Genomic DNA, 23030 nt, shown 5'->3' with positions numbered 1-23030 from the left:
ACTCTGGGTCAGGAGACTGCTACCCTCTCACTCATCCACAGCCTGGGAAGGTATTGGCAGGGGAGGTATTCAGTATTGCCCCCCCCAAGCCCTTGTACCTCAGAGCACCTCAGGGTCATCTCATACCTGACCTACAGAGCTGGGGGGGGAGGGGAAGGGCAGAGATCAAACCTTTGTTGCCAATCTCAACTGAGCTGAAGAATTTTGGGTCCTCCCCTGGGGCTCCAGGTTGTTCCCTTGGAAAACAGAACCCTCATAGGAGGATCTACGGGGCTTGAGTTCCTCCCTGGGCAGCCATCTACCTACCCTACTTAGTCCCCTGTATGGTGGGTGGATGGGTGGATGTGCCCCACAAACCTGGGCTGTTCTTTCCTGGTCCAACCACCAAGAGGAGCATGGTCTTGGATGGAGAATGTGGCTCCTTTTCCAGGGGGCGAGACAAGGACTCTTCATGTGTTCCTTGTGTCTCCAGTTTCCTACACGACCCCCAACCAACTGACAGAAATCTTCCCTAAAATGCACCTAAGATAGTAAGACTGTAACTACAAAAAGCCTTCGCGCATCTGCATACCCCGCCCTGAGAATGGACCCTTGGTCCCCTCTTCCTGCAGCCGGTCTACCGGCTCTTCGGGGTCCCTCAGCCTCCCTCCCCTGATCTCCCGCTCCGGCCCTCTCGGTTCCGCTACACAGGGTTCTAACCTGGGATCAGGTTTCTACTCACCGGGCGGTGGAGGTGCTACAGCCAGGGTCACAGTCATTTTAACAATGAATCAAGACGCTGCCCGGGAGGTGCGTGTAAGACCACACCCCCACAGCACTCCAATAGGCTCGCCCTCAGAGCTTCATTTGCATGATCAATGTGCGATTGGACCCAGAGAGGACTAGGGGCGGGGCATAGGCGGGCGGTGCCCAGGCACCTTGGAGCACCGAAGCACAGCACGTTTCGCCTGCCTCCAGTCAGGTCCCCATGGGGTCTGAGGGCTGAAGCTGGCCCAGTGGCCTCTTGTCTGTTTCCCGTTGGCTCGTTCTAGCTAAGGTCTTTTAAAAGGCACTAATGCATACATGGAAAGTATGAAGTGTGGCTAGCCCAGTGTGATGTGGCACATACTTCTCATCTAGCTCCTGAAAATCTGAAGCAGGAGAATGGATTGCGCACAATTCGATCAGCCTGGCTGCAAGAGCGAGACACTCCCATAAAGCAAAACCAAAGGCTGTAAATCCAGCAATTGGGAGGTGGGGACAGTAGAAGCAGTGGCCTAAGTAAAGGCAAGAAAATCAGGAGGTAGGCGCGGCGGTGGAGGCGCCCGCCATTAATCCCAGCACTCCGGAGGCAGGGGCAGGAGGATCTCTATGAGTTCGAGGCTAGCCTGGTCTACAGAGTGAGTTCCAGGACCGGCAATGCCACAGAGAAACCCTGTCTCAAATAAATAAAAGAAAGAAAGATCAGGAGATCAAGGCCAGATTTGGCTGCAGAACCAATTGGAGTCCTGCTGTACATGAGAGCGGGTCAAACAAAAACCAAAAAAACAGAAACCAACCAACTAAATGAATTGTTCAGGCAGAACAGTTCCAGACAGCTAGTAAATATGAATGGAATACAGTACCATCAATACATCACTCCGGGTACTGCATTCAGAGTTATCAGGGACCAAAGAACATCCCAGCTCAGGTATCTTAACCTCCATTTGAACACTGACTTGGGCTCAGCCACAAAATGTACAGCCACACCCTAACTTTTCAAGTTAAACTCTATTGTGCACTGGGTACACTCCAGCTCCTAAGCCAGGTCTTTATATACAGCAACGAAGATCAGAGATGTCAATTGACTTGCCAAGGTAGCACAGCTAATAAAGACCAGATTGGGCCAAAAATCTTGGGATGTCTGACTCAATGGGAATGCTCCCATTTGCTAATTCTCTCATTCACCTGTGTCCGGTGAAGAACTCAGAAAAGAAAGCATGAACGAAATGTGGCTTCTTTCTAAGGGCAGACGTAAGGCCCTGAATAAGCCATCCCTGCCCAGCATGGAGCTGGCTGACAAGCCAATGTGCTTCCTCCATGTCCTGGCTAGCTGTAAGACAGGGACTAGTGAGTCCTTGGTTCAGGGTCAGCCTCTAACATTTCTTGGCTAGGTGACCTTGAGACAGTTACTTGACCTCTCTGAGCCTGGGGCAGAATGGGTATTTCAACTAAGTTGAAACTAAGCAAGGCTCTGTCCCTACCTGGCAATTCAACCTAGAGCCAACTGAGGGTGCCCACATGACAATCCAGTTCATTAAACATTTATGGAGCCCTTTGTCAGTCATGTTTGCTGGGGCTCATTGAAGAACAAGAGGCTCATGCATCTTAGCAAAGACCCAGAGAGCATGAGCCTATAGGTCTGGACAGGTCACAGGCTGAAGGATGGCAGGACCTGGAGTAGAAAGCAGGAGAGGGGTCTGGTTGGGCACCATGAGTCAGTATACTCACCTTCACTTTGGAGTGTTTGCCCAAGAGGATGGCAGAAGGCAGGGAGCAGAGAACTATGGGATGAGGCCCCTCTGTAGAGATGGGTGAGGATGGTGGGGCCCAGAGAGCTTAGTCCAGGAAACAGCAGCCAGCAGACAAAGCTACCCTCTCATCCCCACATGGCCATGTTTGTTCCCTCCCTTGCTGCCTCCTCATCCTCATCCTACCAGAGGGAAGTCAGACTCTAGCAAACTGCCCAGAATCCCCCAGCCTTCATTGTGGCACCATGCAGTTCCTACACAGGTCTCTGTGAGCTGTTCAGAGGGTTCAATTGAGGGCACTGTGGAGGCAGTCATGGCAGTGACCACTGTCACTATTCATCTTGCTGTCTCCTGCTCAAGCTCTGGACTTGCTGGCTTCATACTGATTTAACTTGACTGTTTTATTGTATTGACATATGAAGGACACATTCATGGAAGCAAAAAGACAACTTTGCAGAATGGTGTTTGCTAAAAGTTCTTCCAGGGGAAGGTGTAAGCAGTGCCCACCCATTCCAAGGATCCAACAACCACCCTAGGCACTATTCCATCACTGTTTCCTCTGCAGAGCCAAGGAGTGCATTGGGCTTCCTTCTAGAGTGAGGGTTACAGAAATGTTAGTGCTCCCCTACAAATGCTGCACTGGGAAGTCTCTACCAAGGTTTCCCCAGAGGTGCATAGGTGGAGAAACCCCCCCCCCCAGTTCTTCCTCATCTACAGCCTGAGACCGCATCCTATTAGAGCAGAATTGCATACCACTCATGGGGGTGGGGAGCTGGCATACTCAGTGAGGGTCCCATGATCCTCTCTGTCCCTTCTTCTATGAGGGAAGGTAAACAGTCAACAGGTCCAGTTGTGCTGACTGTTTATGAACAGGTCCAATAGAACTCCCATGGGCTGGAGAAATGAGAGCAGTTAAGAGGACTTGTTGCTCTTGCAGAGGAGCCGGGTTTGGTTACCAGCACCCACAAAGCTCACCCATCACTCTGGTTCCAGGGGTACAGTGCCCTCTTCTGACCTCCATTGGTACTGCACATATGTGGTACACTTACAGGCAAAATATTTACAAGACATGTTTTAGGAAAAGTTTTCAATTAGCAATAATTGCATCTTGGATAAACCTCATTGGCTACAATACTGCCACTGTGAAAAGCTCACAAGACATGTTTTAAAAATAAGCTGGATGGTGGGAACTGGAGAGATGGCTCTCCTGCTCTTCCAGAGGTCCTGAATTCAATTCCCAGCAAACACATGGTGGCTTACAACCATCTATAATGAGATCTAATGCCTTCTTCTGGTGTGCATGCATACATGCAGATAGAACACTGTATACACAATAAATAACAAATCTTAAAAAAAATAATAAATTGGGTGGTGGCGGCACAAGCCTTTAACCGGAGCAATCTGGAGGCAGAGGCAGGTGGATCTCTGTAAGTTTGAGATCAGCCTGGTCTACAGAGTTTTAGGACAGCCAGGGCTATGGAGAAACCCTGTCTTGAGAAGACATAAACTAATAGTAATAACGATTTAAAATCTGGCTCAGAGAATAGTCTTGCACAGCCCTTGGTTCTTTCCTATCATTGCTATGTTGGTTCTGGGAATCAAACTCAGGTCTTCAGCATTAAGTGATGTGATGGTTAGCCTTAATTATCAACTTTTCACGATCTGCAATCATGTGTAAAGTCTCAATGAAGAACTCCCTAGATCAGGATGGCCTGTGGACATGTCTGTGGGGGGGTTGTCTTGATTACTGTTGAGGTGGAAAGACTCATTTACTGTGGACAGCACCATTCCCTAGACAGACAGACAAGAGTTTCCTGAAATGTAGGGAGGGAGCTGGGCACAAATAAGTACCTGTATTTATGCTCTCTGCTCTTGACTGGATGTGACGTGACTAGCTCTCCAAGGCCCTGCCTTAACTCCCTGCTATGGTGAACTGTCACCTGCAACTGGGAGCTAAAGTAAACCCTTTCTCCCATAAGTGGCTTTTTTTGTCAGTTTTTTCTTTTTTCTTTTAAGCCTCTCCAAGGTGACCAGGCTTCTTGGTTTGAGATGTTAGTAGCCTAATTACTTGGGGCATCATTTTTTCATTTTTTAAATGATTTATTTATTCTTATTTTATGTGCATTGATGTTTTGCCTGCATGTTTGTCTGTGAGGGTGTCAGTTCCCCAGGAATTGGAGTTACAGGCAGTTGTAAGCTGTCATGTGGTTGCTGGGAATTAACTCAGGTCCCCTGGAAGAGCAGCCAGTGCTCTTAACCGCTGAGCCATCTCTCCAGCCCCTAGACATGGTATTTTATCGCAGCAACAATTGTAACTTAGACACACATCAACCTGCATTGTCACTTTACTGGGCCTCTGCTCCATCCACATTTTTGCTTGAGTCAGGGGCCTGGCTGAGATCCCCCTGTTCGAGCCCAGAACCTGTGTCTTCACCTGGCAAAGGGGAAGGAACGCCCAGTCCTTTCTTCCACTGGTAATGGAGGGTTCAGAGTCTTGGTGAGCAATGCAGAGGACTACGTGGCAGAGCAGAACAATATGGATGACCTTTCCTGGGGTCATCAGAGCTGTTCTGGGATGACCACACACAGCCAGGCTTGTTTTCACCTATTTACTTGCCTAGGAAAACAGAGTTAAAATTAGTAAACATTGACTGTGGCTCACAGTCAAGGGGATAAAGTCCAAGGCACGGTGGCAAGATCAGACTGGTGGTGGAAGCTTGCTTACATCCAAGGGACCACAAGTGTTGCTATGAAGTCGAGGTGGCTTTCAACAATGTGACTAAAGCCACTGTAAGCTCAGACCTCTCAGAAATGGTGAAATATAGATCTTCATTGCCGTGTGATGGCTCAAATTCTACTCCCTCCAGGAAGGCCTCTTTGCCACCCCCACCTGGAGCAAAAGCTCTCAGTTGAGACCCTGGGCAGGACTCATGATCCTCAAGGGTTGTTTTTTTGCCTAGGAACCCCAGAATGATCCCCTCTGGAATAGAGAGAGGCCTTTGTTTCTTTGGGTATGGTTACCCAGCTTGGTGGCCTTAGTCTTTGTCATTGATGTTAGAGCTACCATCTTTCCTCAGTTCCCTCCTTGGAGTCCTCACCACATGCTCACAGCACTTTGAGCTGCTTTGCTCACCATTTATCTGCAGTGTCCTGAACCTGGCAAGTGACATGAAAATGCTTGGAGAGCTAAAGCCTGCAAACCTGCCTCTCCCTTGTTTGTCAGGGTTTTGTTTCCGATTGCCTGTACACATCCTCACTGCCACCAGGGGGCCTCTTTAAAATAAAGCCGCATCGGTGATTTCATTCAGCCTGGTGAGAGCTTCCTTCTCTCAACCCACAATCCCTTGCTCTCCAGGGACTTTGAATCAGGCAGCATCCTCTCCTGTCGCCCAGCTCAAGATGAGCCTTCTAGGCGTCTGTTAGAAGTCTTCTCAAATGCCCTTGTCCTGCTCTGGAGAGCCTGGACCGCCTGCCTTCTCTAGACTGAGTCACTGCCCGCCCACTGTTGTCCCAGCTGGGGGCTGTTAGCTGCTAGTCAGCCTCCCCTTGGCTCTTCCTAGGGAAAAGCCTGCTAGCTGTATCCCAATCATCCGATAGTTCTCCTCTGGGTACTTCCCTTCCTAGAATAGCCAGGGTTGATGCTTCTCTTCCAGCAGGAAGCACACACACCACCACCCCCATCCCCAGGGATGATTATGTCCTTCTCCATCCCTTCCTCTTCTCTGCTAGCTGAAATGCAGATATGATGACTAGAGCTCAAGCAGTTATCTTGGCCTGTGAGGCAGCTATCCAAAACAAAACAAAGCACAAAGTAAGATCTAAAAGCTTGCCACCCAGCTTCTAGCCTTCCCAGCGTCAGGCTGGTTCCTTTCTTCTTTTCAGACCAAGAGTCCTTACTACACGAACTAGTTGTGAACATTTGATATATGGAGTTGAACCTCACTGTCCTAGGTCCTGCTATGTAGCCCAAGCTGACAGAGAATTTGGGGGTCTCCTACAGTAGGCCTCATGAACTGCCTGGACTGCAAACATGTGCAAGCTTGTCCTAGTAACGTCATAACTTTTTTTTTTTTTTTTTTTTTTTTTTTTTGAGGCTGGCTCTCTGTAGCCCTGACTAGGCTACACCTTACATGACTCCTTCCTCTTCTGCTTCCAAGTGCTAGGACTAGAGATGTGTGTCACCATGCCCAATTAACCTCACTACTCTTGATGACGTCCCCACAGACCCAAATCTGCCCAGGATGAAGAGACAGGGAAGGAGTCTAAGCTGAGAGTGTAGGGGGTGCCCTGTGTATATGGGTGGATCCTGGGGAAAGACTTAAGTTTTCAGGTGTGTGTGTGTGTGTGTGTGTGTAGGGGGGTGCCCTGTGTATATGGCTGTATCCTGGGAGGAGATACAAGTTTTCCACCTTCCTGTTCTGAGAACTGGCCATACTTGTGACTCAATTTCCTTTGTCAGCTAGAAAAACCAATGACACACAGGAAAGGTATATGGCATCTCACTTCCAGTGAATTGCCGAAAATGACATCACATCACCAGAGAAAGGGACTAGAGGCAGACATCTCTAATGAAGAGATAGGGACATGCTGTGAGCCATGAGGTGTAATCCTGGTGTGGTACCAAGTATCTAATACTACTCATATTCCAGTCTCAAGGTGGTCCTGATGGAGGTTCACACAGGGAAACACACATGAGGCTCATCACATGAGGACCAAATCCCTGCATTTCCTGCCTTGCTTCTCCCAAAGCAGAGAAGGCAGGAAAGGAGGGAGGGGCTGAGGCCAGGCCAAGCCAGCTCCAAGGAAGACCCTGAGCTGAGCTTCCCATCCCTGACTATAGGTGACTCTAGACCTCAGTCTTCAGACACCACCTGACAAGATGGTCCAGGATGGCATAAAACTCCCTATATAGCTAAAGATGACTGTGAATTGAGTTCCCTTCTCAGTCTCCTTGCTGCAATATTACCATATACTACCACAGTTGGCCACAGCTCTGGATTCTACAAGGGACATGCTATTCTCCAGCTATTTCTAGGGGACCCAGATATGACATGACCTTGTAATACCCTCAGGAAAACCTACAAGTAGAAGATGGACCCCTGACCATTCCCACCATCCCAGAAGACAACTTTGGGGCATGGCACCAAAGACAGGACAAATCACAAGCACACAGGTGAGGGACTTCAAGAACTGTTGAGACCCAGGTGGATGTACATTTGTGAAGAAACCCTAACACATATCTGCAGGCTCCTGGCGCCAAGGCTCTAGAAAGCCCATTGCTTCTGGGTTCAAACCCCAGGCTGGTTCCCAAGCAAGGATGGCCCCACACTGGAGAAGTCCTGGTTTTCTGGCCTACACTGCAGTTACCACTCAGCATAGCTGGGTTGCAGGGACAGCCACAGATTGTGGCTGGGGACCCACAGGCTTCTAGAGGGCTCACTCCCCACTGTGCCTGGCTTTTCCATTCATCCGTCGTCGGCGCTGGGTCTTGCTGGTACGAGTGGCACTGGGAGGTTTCTTGGTGGAGTCCTGGGCCCGCCGAGGGTGTTTCTTCTTGACCTTCTTCCGACTGTGTGCATGCAGTGTGGCTGTGAGGGAGGAGATGCTAGAAGGAAAGTGGAGGCTGGTAAGGCCAGGGCCCTGGCTTACCCTTGAGACTCAGTCAATGGTGGGAGGCTGGGTACTGATCATTTGACTAATGGATGAGAAGCTGGGAAAAGCTCCAAATACACTTCAAACTGCCTGGTCTGGCTCTACAGAGCCTAACAGGCTCTTCCCCCCACTAGTCTAGGGTAGGTCCACATGCTTAGCCACTAGTACCAGACAGAAATGGAATCCAGGAACCACAAGCCAAAGCTTACCGCTGAGATAGGAGGGGATCTTTGGATTTCCTAGGCAAGGCTTTGGTTGGCTTCTCCATGGATGACAACTCCTCCTGGGACCCATCCAGGACCCCTTGCTGGAGAAACAAAGGACATGGACTGTTACAGGGAGTGCATAGGCACCCTGAGCAGTCCTATCTTTAACACAGAAGTCTGGCCAGCACCTTAAAGGCCTGCATAAAGCTCAGACAAGGCTTTAGGCAGAAATGCACTGTGTGTGTCTGTCCTGTTTAGCCTTAATTGCTGACTTGACATACCCCAAAGTCATCTGAGAGAAGCCTCAATTAAGAAATTGCCTCGATTAAGTTGGTCTATGGGCAAGACCAAGCCCACACTGGGTGGCATCATTCTTTAGGCAGGTGGCCCTGAGCTGGATGAAAAAGCTAGCAAATTATGAACTAGAGAGCGAATGAGTCAGAGTGAGCATAGTTTCTACCTCAAGTTCCTTTGTTGAGTTTCTCACCTGATTTCCTTCTATGCTGAACTGTGACCTGGACATATAACCCTTTCCTCCGCCTAAATTGTTTTGGTTATAGTGTTTGTCACACTAGCAGAACCAGAATGATAAAAAAGGACAGCTTGTTTCCAAACACTCACCAACAGCAACATCAGCAAAATGACAAGACACACTGTGTCAGCCTTAGAGAAGGACAAGCATAAAGCAGATAAGTAGAAATCAGTCAGGCCATGGCTTTCCAGGATGTAGACACTACAGAAATTTTCTCCCTCTGAGATAGGGGCCCAGGCTGGTCTTGAACTAATGACCCTCCTGCCTTCACCTAGCCTTGTGTGCCTACCCTTGGCAATGTGTGTGGTTTTGTTCTGTTGTTTTGTAATGTTGAAGACTGGACCTAAGGGCCTCACATTCTGGACAGTCTGCATCCTCAGGCTGGAAATGCTCTTTATACTGTAGTCTGGGCAGTTGGAGTCAACCAGCTACAGAATGAAAAGAAATAAAACATCTGGAAGGAGACATGGTGTTTGTGCTGAGCATATATTTCTTGTCTTTTTTAGATTTTTTTAATTGATGAATATATTGCTTGCATGTGTATCTATTCACCACATGCATGCCTGGTACTTGTAGAGGTCAGAAGAGGGGTCAGATCCCCTTGAACTACAGTTGTAAGGACTCAGGCACTATGCTGGCCTGCCTGTTGTGAGTCACCATGTGCGTACTGGGAATTGAACCTGGGTCTTCTGCAAGAGCAGAAAGTGTTGTTAACCGCTGAGTCATCTCTCAAAGACCCAGACTCATGCTATTCTTTGAACACTGCAGGACTTAGAGAGTATTTAGATTGTTTTGTTTTTGATTATTTAGTGTGTGTGTATTGGGATGGTGTGTGTGTGTGTGAGAGAGAGAAACGTGTATACCCCAGCATGTGTGTAGGTCAAAGGATAACCTGTAGGAGCCAGCTCTCCCCTTCCAAGCTCCAGGGACTAAACTCAGGCTGTGGAATAGGTAGTAAAGCACCTTTACCCCTAAGCTATCGCGCTGGCCCGGAATTCAGTTTTCTAAGTAACTAAGAGATGAATTAAAGGGCAAGGAAGGACATGTGTAGATTCTGTGTAAATACCACAGCATTTTATTCAAAAGACTTGAACATCTGCAGTCCTGAAGGGACTCTGATATAGAAATTCCTACAGAAGCCATGGGCATAGCTTGAAGTGGAGTAGGGGTTTTGTTCCATTTACTTGGATGCTGTTGTTTTCAATTATTGAACAAATTATTGAGGATGCAACACCCACATTACAAACTTGTGCACATATGCCAAGGGCATATGTTCTGCTTGTCATGCAATGGTTGCAGTCGCTGTAAGTGGTCTGTTGAGCTGGACTCGGTACCAAGGGCCTCACCCTGCATCATGATTACTCACCCCCATAAATAGGCAGGTCTACCATGGCAACACTCAGCTGACTGATGAGTTGAGCTACACAAGATAGCTGCCAGGGGCACACTTCCAGCAGGAAACCCTATATGGGCACTGAGCAGCCCCACAAACCAATCTACCCCTCAATCTCTTCTTCCCCAGGGCTGCCCTGGGACCTACCTCAGGCAGGGGCAGACCTAGCAGCCGGGCTCCTGAGAGGTCCAGGTCACTGATGGTAGTCACAGTGACTGTGTGATTGGGGTGGTCATACTGCATCGACTCTGTCTTTGCTGTCACCAGCCGCTCAAGCTCATCTGCCTCCTCTGCAAGGTAGACAGAGACCAGCCTTCAGCCAGCCATGTCTTGGCTGCCAGGCTCCAGCCTCCCTCCTAGTCCCGGATGAAGGGGACTGGCATACAGTTTGCCTTTCTAAAGCCAGCCATTCTTTCCTTGTATCTCCTCCATTTACCCTTTCTTTCTGCATATACAGAGTGGTCCAGAATCCCCACCCACATGAAAGTGCTGGAAATGACCATCATCCCTCTGTGCTCCAGCTTCTCCCTGCTTTGGAGAAACTGAGTAACAGCAATAACTGTACCATCCAGCTCTCTGCACAGCCTCAATTTACCATGTGGCTTGGGTCCCCTGGTCTCTGATCCACCCCTGACCCCTTCATCACCACCAAGATTTCTATGGCTAAGAAAATCACCCTCTATCCAGCTTTCTCCCCATTCTTCCTTATCCCTACCAGGGGACACAGAAGCCCAGGCTCACTAGATGCTCCCCACATAAGACCTAGCTGGGAACTTACCTAGTGCTTCCTCTCTTTCTGCCAGCATCTTCAGGTATTCCTGGTGGCGCTGAAGTCAAATAGGATGATGTAATAGTGTTAATTGTTAACCCAACAGAATCTAGGATGGTCTGGGAGATGGGCGTCTGAGCATATCTATGGAGTATTATCTAGAAGTGAGAAGATCCGCCCACTATGGGTGGTACCATTCCCTGGCTGGGGTCCTGAGCTATATTAGGTAGAGAAATAGAGCTAGCTGAGCAGCAGCATGCCTTCATCACTCTGTTTCCTGATTCTGGATGTGATGGGACCAGCCGATTCAAGCTCCTACAGCCTTAACTCACCTGCCACAATGGATTGTGTGCTTGAATTGAAAGCCAGAATAAACCCTTTCTTCCTTAAGTTGCTTTTGTCAAAAGTTTTATATTACGGTCACAGAAATGACTGTACTAAAACAGAAATGAACAAAGGGAGAATAGCCTTTCAGTCAATCCCAGGCAACAGCCCTATTCACTTCCATGGTGTGAGACCATGGTTCATAGAGCAAGCTCAAGAGAAGACTCGTCCTTCACACCCCCAGGGCCTACTTGTGTACATGCTCACACACCTCCTGCTCTGCCCCCATCAGACCCATCCAAAACCTCCCCTCCCCTGGGAGGTGAGCCCCCACTCCTCCAAACCCCCATCCTCCTCTGTACTGCACCTCTTCCCGGAGCTTCTTCTGCTCCTGCTTCAGCCGCTGCTTTATCTCCTCAATGGCTGCCTTCTTCCGCTCCACCTTCCGTTTGTGGAAGCCTGTCAGGTATTCCCTGAAGAAGGAAAGCAGGGGAGAGTCAGTCGGGAGGAACCACAAAGAAAGAAGGGCTCTAGAGAAACTCCCAGTGCTATAAGGGCCAAGCTCTATCTATCCTACCCAACACATTCTACCCTTTCAACAGCCTGTCCTTATTTTACAGGTAAGGACACTGAGGGAGAGACTAGAGTACTTATCCAAGGTTGCAGAGAACATGATTGTCATTCAATGACAAGGGTACCTTATGTGAAATGAGTTGCTAGTCCCAACGGAACCATCAAGGTGTACTTAGATAATCCTAGGTGGTGTAACAGACCACACACCTGTGCTGTAAGCTATGTCTCATTATATGCTCTATCTTTAAGAACAACATTAACACATAGTATGCTTTTCCCCAGGCTTCTTTCTCCAGGGCACCTACTTCACCCGAGGTCCTTGCCCCCTTGGTGGGTACACACAAAGACACAGAGCAGGTGGGGGCTGCTTCCACACTGGTAGGAGTCACCTCTAATTGGGCTTTCTATGAAGGCCTTCACCCAGACCCCACTGGTGGGGTCCTAAGGATGCCCCCCACCTTCCCAACTCTTGCTTCCTCCTACTATCTGATCTCTGCTCTGGTCCCGATTTTGTTGTTGTACTGGAGGGTTAAACCTAAACTAATAAGTTTATATTGCTTTGGGGACAGAGACATCGCCCAAATGGCCAGACTTGTCTTGAACTCTCTCTCTCTCTGCAGCCCTTGACTTTGTAATTCTCCTGCATCAGCATCCCTGTGGTTAGGATTACAGGTCTACACCACCAGGCCTAGCAACTGCAGTTTCGTTTGGTGTGCTGCACTAGGGTTTTCGCAGACCCACTACAGCGTGCCATTTATCTACGGTGACACTGAAGCGCAGAGGTTCAGCCTCCAGATCCCAAGCTTGGTTGAACACAGTATGAGAAAATGAATGGACATAAATCTCTCTTATCCCATTCGCTCGCCGTTCGTAAACGACGATAGGGAGCCAGCTGTATGCTGGGACCATGGATCAGGCTGGACTCGGGCGATCCAAAGCACAGATCTGCGCAGACCGGGATCTGCGAGAGAAGGGCGGGCGACACCAACCCACCAGGTCGGGCACTCCAGGGGCGCAGCCGGAAGGGCCCTCTGCGTGAACGTGCGCCGTCCTGGACCCGGCAAGGCCTCTCCCGGCAGCCTGACAGGAATCCGGTTCGACCCTAGCACTCACCGCCGCTTCTCTTCATCGAAGCTGAGGACGAGCCGAGGCCGTCGGTCATCTCCATCTCGCTTCTTCTTGTTACGGCCCATAACAAGGAAGCTTCCGGAAGCGTGGCTGCCGTGAGCCAAAAACGCTTCCGCTTCTGTGTGTAGCAGTGTCACATGTCCGGGAGCGCGTTCAGTGGCCTTGTTCTACAGTTCCGCCGACTTGTCTCCGCCTTTTAAAGGAGCCTCCCAGCCTGTCTCTCACAGTTCAGGTTTTCCCAGGATGGCTTTAGTGAGAAATAGGCCCCGTGATTCATCCCATCACTAGCGTGGCCCTAGCAGACGCTCAATATGAAGTTATTCATGAATGGCTAAAAACTACTGATCTTTGTCCGGGCGTTGGTGGTTTACACCTTTAATCCCAGCACTCGGGAGGCAGAGGCAGGCCTCTGGGAATTCGAGGTCAACATGGTCTACAGAGCTAGTTCCAGGACAGGCTCCAAAACAATACAGAGAAACCCTGACTTGAACAACAAACAAACAAAAAACCGTCTCAAAAAACAAAACCAAAACAAAAAACTACTGATCCTAGATGAGCAGTGGTGGCACACACCTTTAACGCCAGCAGGCAGATCTCTAGAGTTAGAGGCCAGTCTGGTCTAACAGCGCAAGACAGCCAGGACTACACAGAGAAACCCTGTCTTGAAAAATCAAAAACAAACAAATTCATCCTAATTGAATTCTAATGTCAACTCTTTGGTGATTTACATGAGTGAGGGAAACTACCTGGATTCTAACACTGGTATTCATTTATCAGCTGTGTGGCCCTGGAGCAATTGTCTTTTTACTTTTTTTAAGATTAAAACAACCAGGTGGTGGTGATGCACACCTATAATCCCAGCACTTGGCAGGCAGAGGCAGGCAGCTGTCTATGAGTTCAAAGCCAGCCTAGTCTACATAGTTTCAGGACAGCCAGAGCAGAACTACATAATAGGGAGACATTGTCTCAAAAACAAATAAGTTAAATTAAACAGGAGAAGAAAAACAATTGCTTGAGTGAGTTTATGTGTATACCACATGAGTGGAGTAGCGCCCACACGTGCAGAAGAGGGTATCAGATCCTCTACAACTAGAGTTACAAATAGTTGTGAGTCATCATGTGGGTGCTAGGAATCAAACTCAGGTCTTTTTCAAGATAAGAAAGAGCTGTTAGCTGTTGAGCCATCTCCCCAGAGCCCTTGTCCCCATTGTCTTTTTCTTTGTGCCTCACTTACCTATTTATAAAGCACAGATAATTGTGACTTTGTAGGGCTGTTGCAAAAAGAGGGTTCCAGAACTTTGGCATGCACTAGATGCCCTAGAAGGCTTGCTGAAATCCAGATCCAGGGTTTGTGGTTCATCACATTTGGACAGAATATCCATTTCTAGCACATTCTCAGATGTCCCTGATTACTGCTCTGCATGCAACAAAGTTTGAGAGCCATGACATAATGGGAAATGTCATTCTGTAAATATGCTTATCTTATTGGTTGACGAATAAAACACTGTGGCCAATAGGGCAGCAAGAGAGGTGGGTCTAGGAAATGAGGAGGATTCTGGTAGGTGTAGGCAGAGTGCAGTCACCAGGCAGGATGCCAGAGCCATAATAGGCCTCCAAACCTTATTCCAGTAAGATAAGACCACATGAAAATACTTAGATTAATAGAAATGGGTTAGTAATTAAGACAGATCTAGCCTATAAGAAGCTCTAGTCATTGGCCAACAGTATTATAATCAATAGAAGTCTCTTGAGTATTCATTTGGGGCTGATGCAGCTGTGGGACCAGGCTGTCAGGAAAGAGTTATTGTAACAATGACAGTGATAAAAACAAGTGTGTTGTGTCAGGAGTGTGTAATACATTGCTCTGCCATACTCAGGTTTGGTGCACAAGCCACATCAGCTATGTGCCTCAGTTGCCCCAAGTATGGAAAGGGAGTTTAACAACACACCTTCTACTAAACACCACAGGGGTTTGAATGTGAAACATTGGGTAAAATAACACCAGATGGATTTTAGAGACTTCATTGTACAATTGGCTTCCCTGCTGGGTGCTGAAGACATGGCTCACGTTCTTGACTGTAAGGACTGGCCCTGTGGCCAAGTCTGTGATCATGATAGTACAGGGGATAAGGCCTCTGCAGGAAGAAGCTCAGGAGGATGCAGGGAGTCAGGACTGCCTTCTGCAATGTGGAGGGAAGGAAGGGGCCCAGAACAGGTGGTGGTACACAGGGTAATGTATATCATCTGGACAAAAACCAGACTCTTAGGATCCAGTTGTTTTCCAGATAGAAGCCCGGAGAGCCAGTATTGAATGCCTAGTGTGTACCAAGCACATAGAGAGGCAAGCTGTCACTTAAGAGGTATGTGGTGTCACATACCTCTAATTCCAACATTCAGGAGACAAAGGCAGGCATATCTCTGTGAGTTCAAGATCAGCCTGGTCTACAAAGTAAGTTCTAGGACAGCCAGGATTACATAGGGAAACCTTGTCTTGAAAAAAAAAGGGGGGGTGATGCACAAATCAGGGAGGAGTCTGAGAAGGAGCTAGCAAGAGAAACAGGCTCTCATTTACCAAGTCAGGCCTCAGAACTTCTTTTTAGTCCACAGCCACAGAGCACTAGACATACACACTTCTGAGTGGTCACTTCTGCCCCCTGAGGACCACACCCTCCTGACACTCTTGATATCTCCCCTTTGGATAGAGGCATTGTGCTGGCCACAATGTGCCTCCTTTCTGTTGTGGGACTAACACCTGCTGCTCCATCCTACCCTGTGGCTGTGGCTAGATTTCTGCTTGCAATTATTTTTGCATTTACTGGGTATCTAATAAGTGCCAGAGGCAGCAGGGGATTCCACACAGAAAGACAAGCAGTGGCTGTTTATTTAGCTATTTTTACCTGCTGTCTGGAGAGCTGACCCCCATTTCATTGAGAAGTCAGGCTCAGTCAGCTGCAGCCTGAGGCTACACAGTTGAGAGCAGGTCCAGCAGTCAAGAGGCAAAGGCAGGAGGCTCAGCCGTTCAAGATCATCCTTGGCTCCAAAGGGAGCTTGAGGACCGCTGGACAGAGGGGTGGGTGTGTGCTGAGGTTGGCACCAATGGTCTAAGAAGTGGTCTTTTTAACTTCACTAGACTGGTTTGCTAGGCTCCTGGGAAACACTGAGCCTTAAAGGGTGTGAAGAGAACCAGCATTTTCTGAGCTCCCACCAGGTGCCAGGCACCACACATGTACAGAGACGATAAATTTCCAAACACACAGAGTATGTACCACTGTTAACTCAATTTGACAGAAAAGGAAGCTGAGCCACAGGATGCTGTATAACAGGTTCAAGAACATACAGCAGTGGAGCTGGTGTTTGAACTCGGGTCTCTCTGATCCCATGTCCAGTAGTCTTTCCCTTCTCCTCTGTCGTCATCCCTCACACTAGGTTAGTGCTTAGCTCTTGTCTGAGAACCCTATAGTGAATTGTGAAGACAGGAAGAAAGTCTAGGGAACATTTTCTTTATAGCCCAGCAGAGGGCGCTTCCTCCACAGCCATGGTTCCAAACCTTTCTCTCTAGGGGCTGCTAGGAAGCCTCAGACTGGGTGTGGCCTCATGGGAGCCTTAAGCATGTGCATTCCATTCTCTTTGGCCTTCTTCTACAGGTGCCCCTTCCTGAATCCCAGGGGACCAACCTATATGAGATCTCTTCCATCCTGCTATGGATGAGGAAACTGAGGCTGGGGATGCAAGAGACCCTACCAGGATGGTGCCAGATGTCCTAGAGAATGACACATGCCTGCTCTCACACATGCCTGCCCCCAGCCTCAGGATAGCATACCCTATATCTGAGAGTTTCAGAGAGACTAACAAGGTTCATGTTTGAAGCCTTCCAGAACCTTGGCTCAGTTCCTTCAGCTGTTTCTTGGGAAGAGAAAGAGTGTGTGTGTGTGTGTGATGGTGGCCCATGGATCTTCCCTAATTACTGCTGGGTGGGACAGGGCTCAGTGAAGAACAGCATCCCAAGGGAGGAGAACCTGGGCTAGTGTTGGCAGGCACCTGCCCCTGGAAGACCTGTTTGTAGGTCTTCCAGTCAGCCTCGCAACCCCAGTCCTTGCCCCATGTCCCTGAAGGGACCCACTCAGTACCCGACCACATTAAAGGGCTGAGACACCAGATCAGATTCCCACTGTTAGGGCCACAGTGTTAGCTTCTACTCTAGTCTAGTCCTCTAGTTGCCTTTGGGCTCCATGGGAGTGACCATGTGGCTGAGGATCATAAAGCTAGGAAGCCTGCTTCCCCATGTGGTAGCTGCTGAGGAGTCATTTTGTCTCTTTGGGCCCATTTTTTCCCCTTCTCATTGGTCGGCATCAAAAGATAGTAAGAGCTAGTCAGTGGTGGCACACACTTTAAGTTCCAGCACTTGGGAATCAGAGGCAGGCAGATCTCTGCAAGTTTGAGGACAACCCGGGATACAATACAAAGAGAGATCCAGGATGGCCAGGGATGTTATACAGAGAAATCCTGTCTTGAAGACTCCCTCCCAAAAGGGAGAATAAGAGACCACAAACTACAGGGCATTGTCATGATATACCCAGAGCAGGACTTGGCCTCCTTAAAATCTCATTTAACCTCATAACAACCCTCATATGAATTTTGTATTATCCTCCTGAACAAATGAAAAACCAAGACTCAGAGAGATCAGCTAATAAGCACAAAGCTTGTAGCAGCAGCTTGTAGTCCCTTGACTTACAACCCCTGTCCTATAAGAGGTGTTGCTATGTTGCTCAAGCTAGTTCTAAGTGATCTTTGTGCCTCAGTCTCCCAAGTAGTTAGTAGTATAGGGCTGCACACTATACCCAGCTGACTCTACCATGTAGCCAGGCTGGCCTGAACTCGATAACTAGTCCAGACTGATCTTCAACACGTGGTGATCTGTCTGCCCTATAAATATGAGGCACCATGCACAGTGGCTTTCTGGCCCTAGTGAAGGCAAATAAATGGAGCTCTGTTGTTCATCTCTCCTTCACTTCCCACTGTTCTGTGCCTGTCACCAGAGGACTGGTTCACACCCTCTTAGCATCAAACCCTCTAGCACCAAACCTGCTTGACCTGAAGAATATAGGGGTAGAGAAGAGGCCACTGGGACCAAGAGGGACACACCGAACAGTGAATGGGAGTGAGGATTGATCAGGCCTGGGCGGGCAGGACCCCTCACACAGACATACACAAACACTCTTACATGAAGGTCTGGGTTGTGGGGAGCAGAGGCAGCTGCCTTTATTGAGGCCTACTGACTGGCTTCACTCAAAGGCTACACACTTGATCTTGAAGTCGCCATCTGCTGCCATGTAGTTGATGGCCTCCATGTTGAGGCGGTTGGGGAACTTGAACTCATGCCCATCTGGCAGCTTGATGGTCAGGTCAGCCTGGTCAAAGGTGATGCACACCTGGGGAGAGGGGTGGAGAAGGACAGTGAGTGACACCCTAGAGCAGCTCAGAGCCTGGATAACAGCTCCCATGGAGGTAAGTCCCTAAATAAATTCAGAGTGGGAATCACATAGCCAGGAAGGATCAGCCTGCTCTGAACACTAAAGACATCATTGTCCAGTCCACCCAGCCCCCCATCCTGCCCACCTCCACAGTGCTTCCTGGTTGGAAGGGGAAGGCAGGCTCCCGATGCTCAGTCCCCCACGCTCCGCTCTCCTTGCTGTTGCACACGATAGTGTTGGCGTCCCCATGGGCGTTGAAGCGGGGGTTGAAGTGTAGGCACAGGTTGTTGCTGTCTTTCCCCAGGTTCAGCACAAAGCTAGGGAGTAGCAGGTAGGCTTGAGGCCATGTTGGCTGGCTCTAGACCCAAAGCTCACTGAGAAAATGCAGTATCAGCAGCTGGCCTGAAATGCACCTTGTTGAAACTGGGTCAAACAGGAAGGCCAGGAACCTGGGTTCTAATTCTGGCCTCCATGTGTGAGCTGAGTCAGACCCTGCCATTCTTCTCTGAGCCACAGTTTCTTTACTGTCTGTGCAATGGGGGCTTCACTGAAGGGGTCTTTCTCCCAGACATTAATTGGTGTCAGTCCCTTTTGTCAAGGGGGTAACTCTCCAGATGTCCTGTCTGTCTTGTGTGTCTGAATCCCTGGTTCCTGGCACAAAGCAGGACACTCTGCAGATACCCCTTCATTGTGGAGTAAAAGTGCAAATAATAACACAGGATTTGATCTGTTGCATGGGACCTGGTAGCAGTACTTGCCACTGTGGTCGGATAGGAAGAAAGAGGAACAGGCCCAGGCACTCACTACCATCAGCCAGCCAGCTAGCTGCCTTGATAAATCTGGCTCCTGGCGTTCTCACCACAACTTTCCCTCTGGCTTTATTAGGAAACCCAGGCTCTTCCGGGTGTGGAGGAGCAGACTTCAATCCCTGCATTTGGGAGGCAAAGGCCTGTGGATCTCCGTGGAGGCTAGCCTGGTAGACATAGTAAGTTCCATGCTAGCTAGGACTACATAATGAGACCCTGTCTCCTCAGAAAAGAAAGGAAAGAAAAAAAAAAAAGAAAGAAAGAAAGAAAAAGAAAAAGCCGAGGCTGACTGGTCTAAGGTCACGTGGTTGCTGAGAAAATAGGCGATAGGGACTGTACCAATGAGGAAAGAGAGCGAAGCACGGAAAGAAAAGACTGAGCCCCACAGCCGCCCCCTCCACACACACACCCCCACCCCTGCCGCAGGCAGCAGGCACGTGGCTGATCCCTCCCTCTTTGCCACGCCCCACATTAGGCGGAAGGGAAGGGGTTAAACCTAGTAGCTGTTGAGTCGGCAGCTGGTTTGGTTTAAGAAACTCCATCCCCAAGAGAGTGGGTGGGAGGGAAAGGGAGACCAGACTCAGCGAGGAAGTGACTCACCCAGAAAACGCAGCATCTGCAGCTGACCATTAACCCCCTGAGGGCTGGGGAGAAGCGGCTCCAGCCGGCCTCACCCATTCCCAGCCTCCGGACCCAAGTCCTGCGAATACCACCCCTGCCGCCTCCATCCCTTGCTCCGTTCTCACCTCTTGGCGTCTGGGGCCACCTCACCCCGAACTTTAAGACACTCCCCAGGTTTGAGATTCAGGTTGCTTGCGACCAGACCCTGTGTAGAAAATACCACCTAGCTGCATTTAGGGTCGAGTTCGAACGTGGCCTGAGCTACCTGCAGAGGCCTGGGGTGTGGGCATGGGGTCAGTCTCACCCTGGGTATCCTAAGCAGCCCTAGAGGTAGGGTGGGTGGATAGGACAAGGTGTAAGTTCTAGTCTTGATTGCCCCTGTGGTTAGGGACAGTCTTCATTCCCAGCAGAACTTATGGCTGTTCTACAGGACAGAGCCTAAAAGATTTTTTTTTTTAAACTTAGAGTGGAGGGGAAGATGGAGTGTGACCTCCTAAGTCCTCAGTTAGCTCCTCCGGGAGGGAGAAAGCAGCCTCAAGTTCCCCTCAAGGCTCTGCCTAGAGGTACACGGGGACTGGAGTGGAGAAGCTGAGAGGCCCAGCCCAGCAGCCCAGCTCTACAGGAAAGTGAAGCCAGAGAGCAGCATGGTGGATTTAGCAAACTAGAGGAGAGCCCAGCAGATGGGTGAACATTGCTGGGCACCTGTCTGGGTGGGTAGATGGAGTTAATTTGTTTGAGGGGTTTCTTTGACATTTGAACCCTGACGAATAGTGCAAATGCATGTAGTAGTTCTCTTGGCCCCCAGCTGGCCAGCAGTCAGGAATAGCCCCAGCCTGGCCTGGACAGCAGCTTATCCTGGGCCCAGGAGGTTTTTACGTTTTTCTGGAGCAGAGGGTGATCTACTGGGCTCTGGCTCTGTGACTAGGGACAGCTGAGGGGGGTGGTGTGGTGTGTGTGTGTGTGTGTGTGTGTGTGTGTGTGTGTCAGGAGCCTCTTCAGTGGAGGAGAGGGAAGCAGTGAATAGCCTTGGCCAAAATGTTCCCCCCTCCCCCAGACGGCCACACCCTTTTTACTTCTTAGAAAACCGCAAAGGGGCCCGAATATTGGACCTTGCAAGATGTTAAGTATAGTGTCGGAACTCAGAAAAATCCAGGGTATTCTTAACACAGAGAGGCTCATTTTTTTGTTTGTGAGTCTAGCCTTTAATGGCGGAGCCATCTCTCCAGCCCACCACCCCCATTTTGCAGTTGTGGCTACTAATGATCAGAGAAAACACCTGTCCAAGGCCGCACAGCTGGGACCAGGTCCTAAACTGGCCACTTTCCTATGCCCATCTGTTGCTACTCAATCCCCTAGACTTTGGAGTAGAGGGTCTCATACTCACACAGGCCATGACTGAAGCGAAGAGACGTTTCCTGCAATAGGCTGCACCAGCTGTCCGAGGACTCCACCCGAGTGACTGGACCCCAAGCCCTCTCTGACCCTTTTAACTGGACCAGACCCGGTGAGTCCCGCCCCTCCGGTAGGTTAGGCCAATTGATGTCAGGACAGGGACACTAGGGGCGGAGTCAATGGACTATAAATCCAGTTTTAGAGCAGAGGTGACCAGTCAGAGAGGAGAATGCCCCTCCTTAGTCCCGCCCTCAGGGTCCAAGCGCCGCCCCTTATTCCCCATCTCTCGCCTCCCACTAAAAAAAAGATTTGTGCGGTGGCTGAGATTGGGGGAGTCAGTGGAAAATAGTTTGAGGATGAGTGAGGCTCAAGAGTTGGCAGGAAGGGGCCTGGGGCCAGCAGGCAGAGAGCCCTGGGGCCCAGCGCAGCTGGTGAGGGTATGTGTGTTATAGAGCCTGCCTGCAGAAAATTAGAGAAGACTAGAAGAGGCTGCAGCCTGGCAGACTGGGGTGTGGCTCCGACTGTGGCTCTGGCTGTGGACCTCTGTGGAGGGCTGAGAAGGACCACAAAGCCCAGGCCCCACCCGGGCTTTCCCCGGAAGTAGCATACTGTGGCTGCAGCTCAGTGCGGCTCACTAGGGCTAAAGAAAGACTGGGCTGGGCGCCAGGCCTGACGCTGGTGTCCTTGGCTCATACCTTGGACTCTGCAGAGCCTTCTGGGTGCCCTGGCTCTGACATCCCTGGCCCTAAAGGTGTGCCAGCTCTGCACGCTTGGTCTCATTCTCACTTTTGGAGACCAGACATGGCCATCCATTTAGCAGATATTTTCCTGAGCACCTACTATGTGTCTAGCCCTGGGGCTGGCCTCAGAGGACTCAAAATTGAGCCCCTCCTAGTCCTTATTCTCAGAATCCACGGACTGGCTAGAATCTGACCATTAGTCTACTTAAATAACACTGTGCTGGCTCTGGGAAAGGCAATGATAGAAACACCACTGTGGTGGAATGAAGACTGTGGGATGTAAAGCAGGGTCTTGAAGGACTGGGCAAAGACTTTGCTATGAGAAGCCCAAGTCTGGGGAACAAGCTGATGAGTGTGTAGGAGAGAGATAGGAGTCAAGGATCATGAAGGGTCTTATAGGCCAGACAAAGGGTTTTATTGTCGTTTTGCCTGAGGGTCCCAGGAAGATAGAGATAGTTATGGGGTGAGATGCAATTTAGGGAGGCTCACAGAGCAAATGGAGGGTTAAGTGGTAAAACAAGGCACTTCTGAAGCTGCTCTTGCCGAAAAGCCTGGACCCCTCCCTTGGGCCCAGAAGACTATTGATGGGATGAATCTGCCCTCTGTGTTTTCTTCGATCTGTCTCCATACTTTGGCTCAGACTCCTGCTTGACTCAACTTTCCTGACCTACCTCAACCTCCTTCTAAGCCAAAGGCACGGAGACAGAGACAGTCACTGACCCAAATCTGCAGAGAACTTGGATTCCAGAAAAGCAAAGCCTTACAGGACAGCCTCTCCCTCACATGAGGACAATTGTTCCTGAGGTTAGTCTGTACTTGCAGGAACAGAACTGGCCCTCTCCTGAGTGAGCACCTGCCTGCCCCCTTTTACAATGGGACTTCTTTGAACCATCTTGCAGGGCCAGTCTGCTCAAGTATGTATACTTCTTGCTAT

At 49.6% G+C, this 23030-nt stretch overlaps 2 protein-coding genes and 1 non-coding gene across 3 annotated transcripts; all 3 read right to left on the bottom strand.

Annotated features, from left to right (window-relative positions):
• Nucleotides 1–3502: 3502 nt before the first annotated feature.
• Nucleotides 3503–3641, bottom strand: LOC127226238 (U4 spliceosomal RNA). The gene has a single exon (XR_007834853.1). It is a non-coding gene; the product is annotated as a U4 spliceosomal RNA (small nuclear RNA).
• Nucleotides 3642–7028: 3387 nt separating this feature from the next.
• On the bottom strand, nucleotides 7029–13200 carry Nol12 (nucleolar protein 12). Its single transcript, XM_051189349.1, has 6 exons — nucleotides 13052–13200; nucleotides 11733–11838; nucleotides 11051–11099; nucleotides 10420–10562; nucleotides 8351–8448; nucleotides 7029–8094 (listed from the first exon to the last, which is right to left on the bottom strand). The coding sequence occupies exons 1-6, from the start codon at nucleotides 13129–13131 to the stop codon at nucleotides 7926–7928; spliced, it is 645 nt and encodes a 214-aa protein (XP_051045306.1). The 5' UTR covers nucleotides 13132–13200; the 3' UTR covers nucleotides 7029–7925.
• A 5085-nt stretch (nucleotides 13201–18285) lies between these two features.
• Lgals1 (galectin 1) lies at nucleotides 18286–21508 on the bottom strand. The gene is made up of 4 exons (XM_051189347.1): nucleotides 21349–21508; nucleotides 20090–20169; nucleotides 18683–18854; nucleotides 18286–18495 (listed from the first exon to the last, which is right to left on the bottom strand). Exons 1-4 carry the CDS (start codon nucleotides 21355–21357, stop codon nucleotides 18349–18351), a joined length of 408 nt encoding a protein of 135 aa, XP_051045304.1. The 5' UTR covers nucleotides 21358–21508; the 3' UTR covers nucleotides 18286–18348.
• Between the last annotated feature and the right edge of the window lie 1522 nt (nucleotides 21509–23030).

Source organism: Phodopus roborovskii, unplaced genomic scaffold (genome assembly GCF_943737965.1).
Source record: "Phodopus roborovskii unplaced genomic scaffold, PHOROB, whole genome shotgun sequence".
Lineage (NCBI taxonomy): Eukaryota > Metazoa > Chordata > Mammalia > Rodentia > Cricetidae > Phodopus > Phodopus roborovskii.
Note: the sequence above shows the minus strand (reverse complement) of the source record. Positions and strands in the feature narration are given on the sequence as shown.